Source organism: Pelophylax lessonae, assembly GCF_965119305.1.
Source record: "Pelophylax lessonae genome assembly, chromosome: 4".
NCBI classification, from domain to species: domain Eukaryota; kingdom Metazoa; phylum Chordata; class Amphibia; order Anura; family Ranidae; genus Pelophylax; species Pelophylax lessonae.
The window spans coordinates 547,291,683-547,309,631 of record NC_138771.1 but is presented as its reverse complement, the minus strand read 5'-3'; the positions used below and the strand labels follow the sequence as shown (position 1 = coordinate 547,309,631).

General features: G+C 44.1%; 2 protein-coding genes across 2 annotated transcripts in view; one reads left to right on the top strand and one right to left on the bottom strand.

Moving 5' to 3' along the window:
• NCAPH (non-SMC condensin I complex subunit H) overlaps positions 1–17,949 on the bottom strand; it is a 207,752-nt gene that overhangs the window by 78,377 nt on the left and 111,426 nt on the right. The window lies entirely within an intron of this gene.
• Positions 1–17,949, top strand: part of LOC309554161 (uncharacterized protein) — a 128,652-nt gene that overhangs the window by 59,666 nt on the left and 51,037 nt on the right. The window contains exons 5-6 of the mRNA XM_082255768.1: positions 4,218–4,290; positions 10,692–10,886. Of these exons, the coding sequence (XP_082111894.1) occupies positions 4,218–4,290; positions 10,692–10,886 (268 nt within the window). The remainder of the gene's footprint in view (positions 1–4,217; positions 4,291–10,691; positions 10,887–17,949) is intronic.

The window sequence follows — 17,949 nt, the reverse complement described above, 5'->3', positions numbered from 1 at the left end:
CTATACGTGCAAAAATGCAGAAGGTTCATTAATACACTTGATTTGGTATTGTGACAAAATGTAGCCCTTCCAGTCTCAGTTTACAATCTTTATGGCAGACAGTTTTGCCCAGTATATGCAACCCAGAGAAATGCTTCTTGGGTCTGATGGAAGATGAGGAGTCGGATGCTGCCACAAAACTATTTATACGTATACTATACTCCTACACAAGGAAGGTGATAGCGATCCAGTGGAGTGACCTATAAAGCTTGTGGTGGTTGTCCCAAAAAAATTAACAAAATATGGTTTAGATGGGTGATTTACAAGAAAAAAAAATTACAAGAAGAAAACAATTGAGCTCTGTGTAGTTTATGTGAACAGCTTTCTGGCAGTTGACCCTTAAGTAGAGGTGGAGAAAACAGGACCTGCAAGAAATTTGATGCAATCCACATTTAATTTTGTAAGGTTTATTTCACGGTTTAGTTTAATGCCTTTCTTGTATTGTATTTTATACATACAGTATATGGATGTCATACAACTATGAACAATACAGAATTTGGTGTATTTAGTACGCATAGCCACTCTAGCAGAAAAAGTGTGTTATCTGCAGGATTATTAGGTAAAAATAAGGGAAAGAAAGTCTGATAGGGAAAACAAATGCAATCACTGCATCTAAGATCTGGTAACCTGCAATATATTACAATTTTATATTTGGGTTTGGATACACTTTAAATGAAAGCCGTTTTGAGTTTAGCAAAAGTTATTTTAAGGTTTGTCCAAATCAATTGCCAATAAAGGATCTGAAGTATATCTATTGGCATAAGCATGTCAGTTTTGTCTTTTATGATGGGAGAATCATTTCTTGTGCAGTCATGCTTGTGTAAACAGTAACAGAGGGTGTTGAATAGTACCTAGAAAAGAGGAACTATCTTTCAATAACAACATCAATACACTTGTTATTGCTGTGTATATGTAATATAACATACATATGTAGAGCTTCGATTGGATATCTACCATTAGGTCATATTATTATTATTATTATTATAATACAGTGCCAACAGTTTGCGCAGCTCTTTACAACAAAAAGGTAAACAGTACACTTGAGAAACACTAGATAAAAAAAACTGGTTTGGTAACTCTAAACCACCCGATCCACATTGGATATATAGTCAAAAACTCACTGGTATAAAACAAATGTATTTTTATTGAGAAATATTAAAAGTAAAGTGTATATAATAGCCAAATCCTCCCAGGAGGAATCCACCATGATAGAACATATAAGGTACCTAAACACATAACTTGGTCAATCTTTACGCTCACCAGATGCCATTCATACGCTCAGTTGTGGGCAAAGCTAAGTCCCTCCAGTGGGGCAATCTACTTCTATGTGGCGACTTCAATCTGGCCCCGGACAGCACTATGGACACGTCTGCATCTCCTAAACACATAACTAACAATACACACATAAACTAAAAATAAAACAAATAACACCCCACCCCCTATCCCCATGAATCCTCTTTACCAAAACCCAAGATTACCCAAAGAGTAGGTAGAACTCAATGCATTCAAGTGTGTAGCCATACTGTATAGAGTCATAAAGAGGGTTGGCAAAAAATGTGGTTAGCAAGGGATCAGTCTTTTGCACTGTGTAGATCCATAAAGGAACAAAAAGATACATAGGGGCTGGCAATGGATGATTGAGGATAAAATAGCTGTAGAGAAAATGCATTAAGGACCTTTATATACTCTCAGAAAAGTTCCCTTTACATATCTCATGTTTAAAATATTTAGAAGATGAAACAAGCTGGGTTTAGAGACACTTGCATCCATAGATCTTGAAGGGATGAATCAAACACATTTATGTGTGGTCTAGAGGAGGTTTTAAGGTTTAGGTTTTAGGTTTAAGGTTTTATGACCCTATATGGCTGCACGCCTAAATGCATTGAGTTCTACCTACTCCTTGGGTAATCTTGGGTTTTGGTAAAGAGGATTCATGGGGATAGGGGGTGGGGTGTTATTTGTTTTATTTTTAGTTTATGTGTGTATTGTTAGTTATGTGTTTAGATACCTTATATGTTCTATCATGGTGGATTTGGCTATTATACATACTTTTGATATTTCTCAATAAAAATATATTTGTTTTATTCCAGTGAGTTTTTGACTATATATCCAATGTGGATCCGGTGGTTTAGAGTTACCAAGCCAGTTTCTTTTATCTAGTGTTTCTCTCTGTACCCTTTACTGGTATACTCCCCCTTTTTCCTTATGTTTGGCGCTTTAAGACGCCTTTGTGTATATGGATATTTAAGGAATTTTTCCCTTGAGGTCTATGTCTTAGAGGGCCTATTGTTTAGTTAAATAAACAGTACACTTACAATACAATTCAATACATCAGTAGTACCAGTACCAATAACATATGTGAAGCAGCTAGAGACATTTTTGGGGGCCTTCTCTTTTGACACTTACCAGTCTAATCATAGAACGCTTTGCATTCACTGAGAATCCAATCAGGGAACACTTTGCATCCAAAGGGAATAATGCAAGGCGTTCTGTGACTGACGCTTGTGCCACACAAGAGACCCCCTGTGGTTACTATGCACCAGGGAAGCCACTCAGCAGGGGATCCAGAAGACAGCGGCGATAACTTTAGTAGCAGTGACTACTACAGTGATTCTCTGTTTCAACAACAATCAGGCATATGCATACTACAAGCCGGACAAATGTAACTATGCAATAAAATCCATACCTGGAGTTCAACTTTAACGGCAGAAAGATAGGTAAAGCATAAAGCATCAGTGCTTTTCCTAATGCATGGTGAACACCTTTAAAGTCCATCATTTTTTTCTATGGTGCATCAATACCCTGTAAAAAACACTGTAAGTGAATTATTCTTTAGAGCTCATTCACACTTTTGTTGCAGTGTGCTAATGCGCACACATTACAAGAATATAGCACCCGGCCGCACACAAGTTCTACAGACCGTAAAGCTAAAGAAGTAAAAGATGATGAGAATTGGCTTCTGCTGTTCCCCAACCATAGAAGAACCCCGTAATGAGTTTCACCCATGTGGGCTTAATCAGAGGCTAATGCACAAGCATTAGATCATGTTATAACACATGCTAATGTGCATTGCGTTAAAGCAGTCCATTCACTATGAATGGGCTGCCAACAGAACGCAACGGATGAGTGTGATACTTTTTTGACAATGCGGCACACCACAACACACGGTATTGTGCATTAGGCTCTACTGTACACTGCGTTTAGGGTGCATTCACAATGAATGGCACCACACCTAAAGCAGAGAAATTGCCATGGGTTGTGGTAACACGTTTACCATGCATTGCCACAATGCCGAGGGATAGTTAGGCCCTCACTGTTTGCCTTCCTTCAGGAAACTATTTTAAAAGAGATGGACTGACTTTGATTCACAATGTACACTTCCATAGGTCTCTTTCCATTCCAAAACATCTGCCTTATCCCCCCCGCTGCATATTAAAAGCCCTGATGCTGCTCTGTGGTGGTGCAGTAGGATACATTTTGAGTGTGATGTGAATGCAGCAGACAAAAAACTGGATTAGCAGCATTATTCCAATGTAGAATGAGTGTTGTGGTGTACTGCAGGCAAATGTGCTTCTACTTTTAGGAGCCATTCTAAATAGATGGTACTGCAACTGTCCACAAAAAGCGAGAGCATAAGATGAAGAGCCGGCAACTCGTCCAACTGACAAAAGTACTTTATTGGTAAAGGGTACAGTGTGCAGGTTACAGCAGCTTACGCGTTTCAGTAAAAAAAAAAACCTTATTGATAGCCCACATTTCTTCACACAAAGTGCCATGTAATATTGCGTGCTTCAGCAACACAGAGGTGTGAAACTAACTTTACTAATATCAATAAATCTGTTGATGACTATCTGACGACTGCTATCTTCATGCGGTAATATACTGAATTGACATCACATTTACTACCTGTTGCAGGCAGTGCCCAAATACATTGTAATAAATATTGTAAAAACAAAAAAATGCAAAGAGCAAAATAATCATCATCATTGTCATGATCAGCAGCAGCAACAGCGACTTTCTTACTGGTCCAAGATGCTAATCGTGTAGGATAGGAATTCTCTCAAGTGAAATTAGGGAGATAATGTCCATTAGAAAGATAGTGTCCCATGAGACTGCTACTTTTTATTGTTATTTTACACATATGTGTGATAAAGTAATTTGTGTCTTTTTTATACAAGCGGATTTTGGTGTCTCTGCGGTGAACAGCCAGACATTACAGCGACGGAGCTCTTTTATTGGAACACCCTATTGGTGAGTACAATTCATTTGTGCAGTACAGAGTTTAACTATACAGTGTAATAAGCATATAATGACTATATGGCTTAACAATTAAAAAGTGATATCTGGGTTGTTTCATTCTGCTTTAAAGGGGTTGTAAACCCCTGTCATGGATTTTAAACTATGAACATACACTCACTGGCCACTTTTTTAGGTACACCTTGCTAGTACGATGTTGGACCCAATTTTGCCTTCAGAACTGCTGTAGTTCTTTGTGACATAGATTCAACAAGGTGTTGGAAGCATTCCTTACAGATTTTGGTCTATATTGACATGATAGTATCACACAGTTGCAGCAAATGTGTTATCTGCACATCCATGATGCGAATCCCCTGTTCCACCACATCCCAAAGGTGCTCTATTGCATTGATATCTGGTGACTGTGGAGGCCATTGGAGTACAGTGACCTCATGGTCATGTTCAAGAAACCAATTTGAGATGATTTGAGCTTTATGACATGGTGCATTACCATGCTGGAAGTAGCCAACAGAAGATGGGTACATTGTAGTCATAAAGGGATGGACATGGTCAGCAACAATACTTAGGTATGCCGTGAGGTTTAAACACTGCTTAAATGGTAATAAGGGGCCCAAAGTGTGCCAAGAAAATATCCCCCACACTATTACACCACCACCAGCCTGAACCGTTGATATGAGGCAGGATGGATCCATACTTTCATGTTGTTTACACCAAATTCTGACCCTACCATCTGAATGTTGCTGATGAAAATGAGACTCATCAGACCAGGCAAGGTTTTTCCAATCTTCTATTGTCCAATTTTGGTGAGCCTGTGGGAATTGTAGCCTCAGTTTCCTGGTCTTAGCGGACAGGAGTGGCACCCAGTGTGGTCTTCTGCTGCTGCAGCCCATCTGCTTCATGGTTTGATGTGTTGTGGTTTAGAGATGGTATTCTGCATACATTGGTTGTAACGAGTGGTTATTTGAGTTACTGTTGCCCTTCTATCATCTTAAACCAGTCTGCCCATTCTCCTCTGATCTCTGACATCAACAAGGCATTTTCGTCCATGCAACTGCCGCTCACTGGATATTTTCTCTTTTTCTGTAAACCCTAGAGATGGTTGAGTGTGAAAATTACAGTAGATCAGCAGTTTTTGAAATACTCGGACCAGCCTGTCTGGGACCAACACCCATGCCACATTCAAAGTCACTTAAATCCCCTTACTTCCCCATTCTGTTGTTCAGTTTGAACTTCAGCAAGTCATCTTCACCTCATCTAGATGCCTAAATGCATTGAGTTGCTGCCATGTGATTGGCTGATTAGAAATTTGTGTTACCAAACAATTTAACAAGTGTCCCTTATAAAGTGGCCAGTGACTGTATATCTGTAGCGTTATCTCTCTTATCTCTTTCCAAAAATCTAAGTATGGTTTTTCTCTGGTGCTTTGCTCCTCTGTTATCAGCATGAGTCTCTTCTGAGAAGTTTTCCCGACACATGAGATAAATCGGTGTCGGGGGGGGGGGCTCAGAACGGAGCTTGTCTATTCACAAAACAGTTCTTCTGCTGCGTGGAGGGGGATGTGTTCCTTTCCTCCAATCGGCTCTCAAACGGTGTAACTGCAGTCTCCCTGCCCCCTCCTCTGTGCTGAGACAGATGAAGAAAGATTTTTAACACGATCTGTACTTCTGAAAGAGTGTAGGGAGGAGAAGACTGCAGATAAAACCTATGTATGAGGATTTGTTTTATCTCTGTCTATTAGCTGAAGCTGTTCACTTCCTTCAGTATATGTGAGGGTTTACAACCACTTTAAACACAGTGATCTTGCTTTGCATTAAATATGTCTTCCTAAAATGGAGTCTGTTAATTTAAAATTCTATTCTCAATACACAGTGCTTGGGGCATTCTGTAATCGGGTAGCATCCAAATATTTTTTAAAGTTTCTTGTTCTTGGGCAGGGGCTTAGAAAACCTTTGATGATATCACCAGTACATCAGAGTCTGATATGCATTTGAGTATTCTACAGCACCAATTTAATTGAGTGAACCTACCTACTTTCAGTTGTACTGCTTTTTTTGACCCCGGGTATTGTGCATTTAGTCTTGTGACACATTTTTTTGTGTGTTCCCATTTACACAGAAGACTTAAAAATACTGTATATACAGTATCTCACAAAAGTGAGTACACCCCCTCACATTTTTGTAAATATTTTGTTATAACTTTTCATGTGACAACACTGAAAAAATGACACTTTGCTACAATGTAAAGTGAGTGTACAGCTTGTATAACAGTGTACATTTGTTGTCCCCTCAAAATAACTCAACACAGCCCAAAGTGTCAATATTTTGTGTGGCCATCACTTTCCAGCACTGCCTTAACCCTCTTGGCCGTGGAGTTCACCAGAGCTTCACAGGCTGCCACTGGAGTCCTCTTCCACTCCTCCATGACAACATCACAGAGCTGGTGGATGTTGGAGACCTTGCGCTCCTCCACCTTCCGTTTGAGGATGCCCCACAGATGTTTAATAGGGTTTAGCTCTGGAGACTTGCTTGGCCAGTCCATCACCTTTACCCTCAGCTTCTTTAGCAAGGCAGTGGTCGTCTTGGAGGTGTTTGGGGTCTTTATCATGTTGGAATATTGCCCTGCGGCCCAGTCTACAAAGGGAGGGGATCATGCTCTGCTTCAGCATGTCACAGTACATGTTCCCACCCGCCCTATATTTGATTGAGGGCGGGAAAGTGGTTGCATTATCCTGACCAAAAGTCATATGACAGTGGCAGGATAATGCGCTCTGCGCGCCACCGGGGGGCGCGCAGAGCAGCGATCGGTGATGCAGCGTGTTACTCTGACACACCGCATCTCCAATCTTGGTAAACAGCCTACTTACTTTACCATGTGACCAGCTGTGTCCAATCACAGCTGGTCACACAGTACACAGGAAGAGCCATTGATCGGCTTTCCTTAGTTCGTGCCTGACAGGCACGAGTAGAGGAGAGCTGATCTGCGGCTCTCCTGACAGGGGGGGTCTGCACTGGTAATCAGATCATTGATTACCAGTGCAGACCCTCAGTGGGGGGGGGGTGCCACTAGAACCACCAGGGATGTCCACCCATGACCCCAGGGATGCCCACCCATGACCCCAGGGATGCCCACCATGGCCACCAGGGATGGCAATCAGGGCTCAGGGAGCCCGCCAGTGCCCTCCCCATCAGTGCTGCCCAACAGTGCCCATCATTGCCATCTATCAGTGCCGCCCACCAGTGCCCATTATTGCCCACCAGTGCCGCATATCAGTGCCCATTAGTGCCCATCAGTGCCCACCAATGCTGCATATCAGTGCTACCTATCAGTGCCCATCAGTGCTGCCTATCAGTACTGCCTATAAGTGCCACCCCATCAGTGCCACCCCATCAGTGCCTCCTAATCAGTGCCTCCTCATTAGTGCCTGTCAGTGCAGCCTCATCAGTGCTCATCAGTGCAGGTAAAAACGTATCCATTTATAAAATTGTATAACATAACCAAAAAACGTTTTGTTTTTTTTTTCAAACTTTTCGGTCATTTTTTTATTTGTTTAGCAAAAAAGAAAAAACCTTGCGGTGATCAAATACCACCAAAAGAAAGCTCTATTTGTGGGTAAAAAATGACATAAATTTGGTTTAGGTACAGTGTTGCATGACCGCGCAATTGTCATTCAAATTGCAACAGCTCTAAAAGCTGAAAATTTACCTGGGCAGGAACGGGGTGAAAGTGCCCTGTATTGAAGTGGTTAATGAACTGTAGCTCCCCAGTGCCAGCAGCACTCATGCAGCCCCAGACCATGACACTCCCACCACCATGCTTGACTGTAGGCAAGACACACTTGTCTTTGTACTCCTCACCTGGTTGCTGCCACACACGCTTGACACAATCTGAACCAAATAAGTTTATCTTGGTCTCATCAGACTACCGGACACGGTTCCAGTAATCCATGTCCATAGTCTGCTTGTCTGAAGCAAACTTTATGCAGGCTTTCTTGTGCATCATCTTTAGAAGGCACTTCCTTCTGGGAAGACAGCCATGCAGATCAATTTGATGCAGTGTGCAGCATATGGTTAAAACACTGACAGGCTGACCCCCACCCTTTCAACCTCTGCAGCAATGCTGGCAGCACTCATACGTCTATTTCCCAAAGACAACCTCTGGATATGATGCTGAGCATGTGCACTCAACTTCTTTGGATGACCATGGCGAGGCCTGTTCTCAGTGGAACCTGTCCTGTTAAACAACTGTATGGTCTTGGCCACCGTCCTGCAACTCAGTTTCAGGGTCTTGGAAATCTTTTTTCCACCTAGGCCATCTTTATGTAGAGCGACAATTATTTTTTTCAGATCCTCAGAGAGTTCTTTGCCATGAGGTGCTTGGATAGTGTAGGACCCACTGACAAGGGGGTACTGTGACGTAGTGGTGGGCTTGAGCACGATATGGCCATATGGTGGGACCAAATCCCCATTTTTATTTATGGATTGTCTCCATATTTGATAGCCTTTTCTTTTGCATGTGTGCGCTATTCTTTTTTAATATACAGGTCGCTTGGTTCATAGCTGCACCGGCTTTAGATATACATGTTCAGGGTTTGCTCCCCCAATTTTTTGCTTGTTTATGAGGTGCCATGTTGACCTTCCAGTGACCAGTATGAGAAAGTGAAAGCGATAACACCGAATTAACACACCTGCTCTCCATTCACACCTGAGACCGTGTAGCACTAGCGAGTCAAATGACACCAGGGAGGGAGGAAAAAGGACAAAATGGGCCCAATTTGGACATTTTCGTTTAGAGGTGTACTCACTTTTGTTGCCAGCGGTTTAGACATTAATGGCTGTGTGTTGAGTTATTTTGGAGGGACAGCAAATTTACACTGTTATACAAGCTGTACACTCAATACTTTACATTGTAGCAAAGAGTCATTTCTTCAGTGTTGCCACATGAAAAGATGTAATAAAATATTTACAAAAATGTGAGGGGTGTACTCACTTTTGTGAGATACTGTATATTTTTAATATTAATATTGCTTACCTGTTAGTTTTTTTTTTTTCTAACAAGCCTTTGGGCAGACTGCAAACTACTATGATCAAGTTTAAAGTGAGTCTGTCTACAAACAGGCAGGGGTCACACGTGAGTTTCCCCTCATTACCACAGAATACAGAAGCCAAGCTTCTATGCCTTTGTTAGGACAGACAGCGTTCAAAACTAGTTCAAAACTGAAAGTGGGATCTTCCAGCACAGTGAAGACAGAGTTCATTGTGGTAAACATTAACCCTCTCCTTAACATTGGAGGAGCCCTCTCCTTAACATTGAATAGCAGAGGAAAACAGTTTTGGAGTTTTCAGACAAGAGAAAGTAAAATGTAATCAGTTATTTTTAAGAATATTTTGTTTTTAAGTTATGCTGTTTGAATGAGAACATGTGACAAATATAAAGTAGGTTTTATCCTTTTTTTGGCTGCAAAAGTGGAAACACACTTTAAATCAGTAAGTCCATGTGTATTTCACCACCTGCAGACTGTATAATGCCCAATTTATCAGGGGGTTGGTATTTTTTACTAGGACCTAAAAAGTCATATTGTACCTTTAGATTGCAGTCATCAGACCCATATATGTCAAGATAATAAATGCCCTTGTTTATGCAATGTATTAGTGCCGGTTCACACTAACACGACTTGTCAGGCGACTTGGTCAGCCTGGCGAGTCATGCACGGTCGCGGTCATTGAGTAGTACAGGACCTGTTCTAATAGGAGCGACACAAGTCGCTCCGACTTAGAAAAAGGGTCCTGTACTACTTCTGGGCGACCTGGAGGCGACTTGCATTGACATTCATTTTATGAAGTCCGTGCAAGTCGCGCTGAAGTCGCGCTGCACGCGACTTCACAGGTCGCCCCCTAAGTCGGAGCGACCTAGTGTGAACCGGCACTTATTGTATTAACAACTAAAACCATTAATATCTTCATACAAAAAATTAAGAAAAATACCTGCTGCTTCACCTCTCTTTTCCTTTCTTACTTTTCCCCTTTTCTAGAATCTCAAGTTAAGATTCACCTGCTTCACCAATAACATTTGGTTTTGAGTGTCTATTGACACATACAGTGACACTTTCTGCTGCTTTTGTCAATGATCATATTACTCCTTCCATTTTTTGTATACCATTCTGTTTATTACCAACTCATGTTTTACAATTTTGACACAGCTCCTTGTATCTGTACACGTTGCTGGATTCCTCTCTTGTAAAAACAATAAAAACCATTGAAATTACAAACAACATTTTTTTACATAATTAATTCTAGTTATTATAATTGGTTGACTGCTTTGAAAAGTGCATTGTTCTGTTTATAGCCCATATGTCAGAGCCTTACTTTACATAGCACTATCTTTTTTCACGGTTACAGGATGGCCCCGGAGGTTGTGACCTGTGAGACGTGCAAAGATGCTCCATATGATTATAAGGCTGATGTATGGTCTCTAGGTGTCACTCTTATTGAGCTGGCTGAGACTCAGCCACCAAACCATGATATGAACCCAACCCGTGTCTTGCTGAAGATTCTCAAGTCCCAGCCACCAAGTCTAAAGTATCGTTATTTGTGGTAAGAAAGCAACTCCTGCTTACAACTGGGTGATCCATTCTGAAATGTATTGGTTATCGAACTAAATTAATAACCTGACCAATTACTGTGGGAATCTGATAACTCTTCCGTTGAGACAAGGATATTCGAAAACCATTATGTTTGCTTATCATAAAGTCCATTAGTTTAAGGTTTTTTTTAACATTTATTCAGTTAGAACCATGTGAGCAGGGCTTAGGCGCCCATGTGGAGGGCAAGTGGAACTGCACTCGCTAATGACTGAACGTCAGGCTGGGAGCAGCGGTCATGTGACAGTCAACATTGGGGCAGGTCTCCTGGACTTAGAAGTGAGCTGCAAAAGCACTTACTGTAACTCATTACTTTCTGTGTGATTTTACTCTGATGACACTAAGCACTTTAGACCCTCTCATGCCTAGAGGACACCCAGTGGCGTAGCGTGGGTTGTCAGCACCCGGGGCAAGGCAAGTAATTTGCGCCCCCTACACAAACCTACTAGACCACTACACAGACCTACCCCCCCATACACTGACACCTACACTGACCCCCCCATACACTAACACCCCCTACACTGACACCTATACAGACCCCCCTACACTGACCCCCCCATACACTGACCCCTACACTAACACCTATACTGACACCCCCTACACTGACCCCCCCCCCCATACACTGACAGCTACACTGACACCTATACTGACCCCCCCCATACACTAACACCCCCTACACTGACACCTATACAGACCCCCCTACACTGACCCCCCCCATACACTGACCCCTACACTAACACCTATACTGACACCCCCTACACTGACCCCCCCCCATACACTGACAGCTACACTGACACCTATACTGACCCCCTTACATTCCCACATACACTGACCCCCAATACACTGACCCCTACATTTCCACATACACTGACCCCCTACACTGACCCCTACACTAATAGCTATACTGACCCCCCTACACTGACCTCCCCCATACACTGACACCTATACTGACCCCCCTACACTCACCGCCACATACACTGACACCTATACTGACCCCCCTACACTGACCTCCCCCATACACTGACACCTATACTGACCCCCCCTACACTCACCGCCACATACACTGACACCTATACTGACCCCCCTACATTTCTACATACACTGACCCCCCATACACTGACACCTATGCTGACCCCCCTACACTGACACACCCTCCTCTACACTGACCCCCCCCATACACTGACAACTACACTGACCCCCCCCGTACACTGACAGCTACACTGACACCTATACTGACCCCCTTACATTCCCACATGCACTGACCCCTACACTGACTCCCCCCTACATTTCCACATACACTGACCCCCCCATACACTGACCCCTACACTGACTCCCCCCTACATTTCCACATACACTGACCCCCACGCTAATAGCTATACTGACCCCCCCCATACACTGACACCTATACTGACCTCCCCCATACACCGACACCTATACTGACCTCCCCCATACACTGACACCTATACTGACCTCCCTCCCCATACACTGACACCTATACTGACCTCCCCCATACACTGACACCTATACTGACCTCCCCCATACACTGACACCTATACTGACCCCCCTACACTGACCGCCACATACACTGACACCCCTACATTTCCACATACACTGACTCCCCCCCCCATACACTGACACCTACACTGACACCTATGCTGACCCCCCTACACTGACACACCCTCCTCTACACTGACCCCCCCCCATACACTGACACCTACACTGACCCCCCCGTACACTGACAGCTACACTGACCCCCCCGTACACTGACAGCTACACTGACACCTATACTGACCCCCTTACATTCCCACATACACTGACCCCCCCCATACACTGACCCCAACACTGACTCCCCCCTACACTTCCACATACACTGACTCCCACTACACTGACCCCTACACTAATAGTGTATGGGGGGGTCAGTATAGCTATTAGTGTAGGGGTCAGTGTAGTGGGGGGTCAGTGTATGTGGAAATGTATGGGGGAGTCAGTGTAGGGGTCAGTGTATGGGGGGGGGGGTCAGTGTATGTGGAAATGTAGGGGGGTCAGTATAGGTGTCAGTGTATGTGGCGGTCAGTGTAGGGGGTCAGTATAGGTGTCAGTGTATGGGGGGGGTCAGTATAGCTGACACCTATACTGACCCACCTATACTGACCCCCTACACTGACCGCCACATACACTGACACCTATACTGACCCCCCTACATTTCCACATACACTGACCCCCCTACACTGATCCCCCCATACACTGACACCTACGCTGACCCCCCTACACTGACACACCCTCCTCTACACTGACCCCCCCCCCCATATGCATACAGTTATTCAGTGTTCTTCTTCAGTTCTAACAGACAGTCAATCAGACTCAGTCTAGTCACTACTAGCACTGTACACAGCCAGCCCACTGAGCCCAGTACTACTCCGGTCACAGTCCAGTCAGTCCTGACTCCTGTGTCACTCGTGACTCCTACCTTTTTTTTGCAGGTGCACCCGATCACAGCAGGGTATGTCTTCTCCTCCAGGTCCTCCGGCTCCTAGGTTTTCCTCCTGCGTCTGTCACCACTGTCTCTCTCCTCTCTGGCCTGTGTCCCCTGCCGCCGCTGCCAGCTTCTTCTTGCTGCTGCATGCCTGGGCTGGTCTGGTGTGGCTCCCGCACTCAGCGCTGCGCTGGGCGGCCTCTGCAGTGCATTGTCCCTCCCCCAGATGGTCCCTCGCTCTCCGCACGCCTGGCACCACCCCCCCCCTCCACAGTGGGCGGCGACCCAGCGGCTCGGATCGGATTCGCACAGCGCCGCCGCCACAGCCAGCACTGCAGTGAGATAACGAGTGAGCCAGGCAGGGCAGAGCTGCGAGTGCGCCCCCCCCCAGATGTTGCGCCCAGTGCGACCGGCCCCCCCTGCACCCCCCACGCTACGCCACTGAGGACACCACTACCCATGTGTGCAGCATTTTGAGCCCAGTACCACTGAGCCTGTACCGGGCTTCACCAATCCAGCAGTTCAGGTCACCTCTCTTCCAGTGACACATCCCATGGTTGCTATGGGATACAGGAAAAGCTATCTCTCTCAAAACTTTGTGCTTGCTGTCTTCTCCAGGGGCCCCTCTACATACTCGAGGCTGGATCCCTAGGCACTCTGTGCCATGTGTCTGGTCCCAAGGAGTGGGAAACCAACCGCTAGTGGAGGTGCCAAACACTTAACCCCCTCCACAACCAGAGGAGCCATCATCCCTGCCAGTAACCCATCTCCTAGCTGCTTGGCTGCATTGCATGTGACACAAACACTGTAAGCAACAACACATTAACTTCCACCGGACAGTGCACTGTGTGTTATACCCATGTATTGCATCTTCCTCTAGCTCATTCCCCTTGTTGTGTTGCAAGCCCTATTCTTTGATACAGCTTTACAAAGGTGATCTAGTGCCAATAAGGTAATCATATCTGAAAAACAGCAGAAAGTCCACAGTCCTTTAGAGGCAAGTGTCTATTATGGAAAATAATTTACAAGAAGCAGCAAGTATCCTTAAAGACAATAACTCCACAGCTGGCAGTTAAGTCAACAGAGGCCCCAGGTTCCCAGCCCCTTAGGGAACTCCAACTGGCCGCCCCAGATGGGGGCACTGATTGACAGAGTAACAGCCTACATCTTGGTAATGTTTCCCTCTGGAAAATAGTTGAGAAATTCTAGTCAATCACTTCCTCAGATTCATCACACATTTACATTGTGACAATTTGCACCTGTCTCGCTGAGTAAACTTGCAGACATGAGCACAGACAGGAGAAACAGCACGACTTAAAGAGGAACTGCAGTCTGCTCACATAATTTGTAATAAAAACATATTTGCCATTCTGAAGCTTCCCGCAAACCACTTTGCATATTTTTTAATATATACTGTGATTCCGTACTTACCAAATATGTTGCAGAAATCTACCTCCACTCCACTAAGTCTGGCTGCAGCCATTTTTACTGTGGGCAGCTCCAGCTGCTGCTTGTTCATTTCCTGGATTTACACAGACACACACATACATATACAGACACACTTATATACAGACACACACACACATATATATATATATATATATATATATATATATATATATATATATATATACACACACAGATAGGCAGGCACACTCTGTCAGGCACCACTGCTTGCCTGCACATTTCCCTCTCTTAATGAATACTCATGGATCTCTGCAGTCTTCTGTTATCTCCGCCCTCATCCTGCCCCCTCCAGCTTTGCAGCTCTCATTGGCTCTCCTACGACTCCTCCCTTGCTGACAAACTCTCACAAGATTTGAAGAGAGAGCTGTGCATGGTGTCATAAGCCTAGGCTTTTTACCAGACAAGAAAGAGGAAGTGGGCTGTATAAGGTATTTACTGGCAGAAAAAAAATGGGATTTTTGACTCCCCATAAAATCCATTTCTCTGGTGTTCATTGATGGACACAGCTCCTAATTCTTCTTAACCATTGGGTTATACTGCCCCTACAGGACTAGTACACTAGGCAGGAAAAAGCTTGACTACGTCTATGGGCAGTCCTAGGGGGTTTACACACAAACTTAGCTATAGACACAGCAGCTATAGGCAATCAGTTTTGTTACAAGCAGTATGAGAAGAAAGCCAACTTCACAGAGGGTTGGGTACGGTCTCCGTCAATGAAAATCAGAGAAATGGATTTTACGGTAAGTCAAAAATCCCATTTTCTCTTTCGTTCATTGACTGACACAGCTCCTGATTTTTCTTAACCATTGGGACGTCCCAAAGCAATGTTGAACATGAGGGGGTGGGAAAAAACACAGCTGAAAAAATTCCCAAGGCTAACCATAGCCAACAAGGTAACATGGAGTTCAACCATAACAACTGGAGCTCACCTGAAAAAAACAATGCACCCTAAAGAGGACCAAGTCCTCTAAACAGCAGCCTGCAAAACCTGCATCACTGATGCCTGATGGCAGAAGGCTCAGGAAGCACTAAGCGCCCGAGTAGAGTGTGCCTTGTGACAGGAAGTCAGGTAAATCTGTGGATGTAGTCACAGACAGGAGATACATTTCCACCTGGTGTAGAAAGTTCACCAATTACTATAGGGTGTCGGCTGAAAAGGTAGCCAGGATGGCTTAAGGAAGTTGAAAGGCCTTCAGCTGTTCGGAATGAGGAAGTTAAGGTCTCTATAATTTGTCCAAAGGACTGCGTACGGACTGTGAAAGTTGGAAAGATGAAGCCCAACGTGTCCAGCAGCAGTTAAAGGAGATTGAAGCCTGTGTGGCAAAATTACATTCTCATTCCCAGAAGCTAGCCAATGAGGTGAAGGCTCTTATGCAGGGAAAAGGAGATTCTGAACACAAGAGGGAAAAAGTAGAGGCACAGCTTCTGGAATCGCAAGTCAAGGTGTCAGAAGGTGACCGATTGTGTGCTAAGCTGTCAGAGAAGGCAAACCGACTGCAGGTAGAGTTGGATAATGTCACAAATCAGCTTTCTCAAGCAGACAGCAAATCTAGAGATATTGCGGGAGATTTTTCTATCTTGGAATCGCAGCTGCAAGACACGCAGGAACTCTTACAGAAAGAGAGGTGTCAAAGGCTGAGTTTTAGCACAAAGCTCAAACAAATGGAAGATGAGAAAAATGGCTTCCTGGAACAATTAAAAGAGGAGGAGGAAGCAAAGAAAAACCTATCAGAGCAAGTCGCAACACTGCAAGCTCAGATAGCGGATATGAAAAAACGCATGGAAGAAAGCGTTGGTTCATTAGAAAATGTTGAAAATGTGAAAAAGAAGTTTGATCAGATGCTTGGTGAGGAGAAGACTGTGTCTGCAAAATATGCAGAAGCGGAGGTGCGTGATAAAGAGAGCAAAGCCCTGTTCTTGGCTTGCTCCTTGGAGGAAGCTCTAGAGTGTGGGGTTGAACTAGAGAGAGTTGACAAACAGCTGTGTACAGAGATGGAAGATTTGGTCAGCTCCAAGGATGATGTTGTGAAAGGCGCTCAGGAGCTGGAAAGGTCTAAGCGAGCCTTAGAACAGCAAGTAGAAGAAATGAAGATTCAGTTGGAAGAACTTGAAGAGGATCTGTCCCAAAGAGGGGATAGTGTGCCTGATGCAGTTTATAAAAGGATCAGTGTTTTTGGGGTCTGTCCTGAGTGAGCATCAGAAATTTGATGACATGTTGCTTGAATCACCCCTCTGGAATAAACAGTTCCTTCAAAAACTTCAAGCATTGGAAAATGTATCATTAGAGCTTCAGCAAACAAAGGAGCTGTGTAAGAAATGTGATGATTTCTCATTTCAGGCTGAAAACCTAGTGGAGAAAACTAAAGCAGAGAAAACTAAAGCATGTGATATAAAGCTGGGAGAAAAAAGCAAACACCACCTAGTGGAGAAAACTAAGGCTGTTTGTGAAAACGTGAAGCAAATGAATTTCAAGTGCCTTTCAGGGAATATTTCCAAAATGGAACTGGTGAAAGACAGGTGGCAGAAGTTTGATCGTGATCTTGAGATACATTCCATGTGGAGTTCAGATAAAGAAAAGGAACCAGGTGACCTTGAGCGGTCAAATAGTTCAGCAGAAAGTGCATTGAAGAAACCTGTAATAGACTGTGTTGTTGCCTTTGACCCATGTGTTGGTGGAAGGAAAGTTGATGATGTCTCTGGAAAAAGGAACAGGGGTCACTTTGAAGAAATGTGTGACCGCCTGTTGTCGCAAATGGAAGGCCCTCTGCACAGCATCTTAGAGCAAGCTAAGCTCAAGAAAGAAGGTCATTCCCTTTTACAACAAAGAGTCAATGATTGTGTACAGCTGTATGGAGAGGCAACTCAAGTCACAGAGGGACGTCAAGAGTCCCTACTTGGAACAAAGCTAAGTGAAGCAGAGGTTCTCAAAGTTTTGTGGAAAACATTTATTGATTGCAGAGAGAGGCGGCTCAAGAATGTTGAAGACATTAAGACTAGCAAAATTGAGTTGCCTATGGATCACGGTCCTCCATGGCGGATAGGACAAACTTGTATGCAAGACAAGAGGAATGTGTAT